Below are 470 nucleotides of genomic sequence, written 5' to 3'. Positions count from 1 at the left end.
AGGGAAGGGTCCGCCCCGCACCCCGGCTTCTGGCTCCTCCCTGCACCTGGCTCCTGAGCCCGCTGCCCGCCGCCGGTCAGGCTTTTCTGCTCCCGCCTGCTCCGCGTCTCAGGTCCTCCTCCGGCTCATTTTATCACCTAAGTCCCCTTCCACCTGTCTTGCCTGCGAGTCTCCTCACGGGCGAGACGTGGCTCCCCCTCTGGTGGGCTGGGGCGCCGCTGCATTGAGGGCGCATCTCCGGGCTCCCCGCGATGCCCCCCCGCCCCCCCTTGCCGGCCCAGACCCTCCCGCAGGCCTTGGCCCCAGGAAGGAGGCGGCGGCGCCCGCGCTCACCTGGGACCAGTCCCCGGGGCTCAAGTGTGGCGGGCACTCGGTCCTGGCGCAGGACTTGCGGGAAGAGGCCCTGGGGCCCGGGCACAGCGCGTCTGGGAGGCTCCGGGAGCTGCCGTCGGTGAGCAGCTGCCGGCAGG

At 73.0% G+C, this 470-nt stretch overlaps 1 protein-coding gene across 1 annotated transcript in view; it reads right to left on the bottom strand.

Annotated features, from left to right (window-relative positions):
• Positions 1-470, bottom strand: part of LOC101622143 (ADAMTS-like protein 3) — a 43,528-nt gene that overhangs the window by 6,107 nt on the left and 36,951 nt on the right. The window contains exon 15 of the mRNA XM_012732697.1: positions 334-459. Coding sequence (XP_012588151.1) covers positions 334-459 — 126 coding nt within the window. The remainder of the gene's footprint in view (positions 1-333; positions 460-470) is intronic.

Source organism: Condylura cristata, unplaced genomic scaffold (genome assembly GCF_000260355.1).
Source record: "Condylura cristata isolate star-nosed mole 26May11 unplaced genomic scaffold, ConCri1.0 scaffold00035, whole genome shotgun sequence".
Classification (NCBI taxonomy): domain Eukaryota; kingdom Metazoa; phylum Chordata; class Mammalia; order Eulipotyphla; family Talpidae; genus Condylura; species Condylura cristata.
Note: the sequence above shows the minus strand (reverse complement) of the source record. Positions and strands in the feature narration are given on the sequence as shown.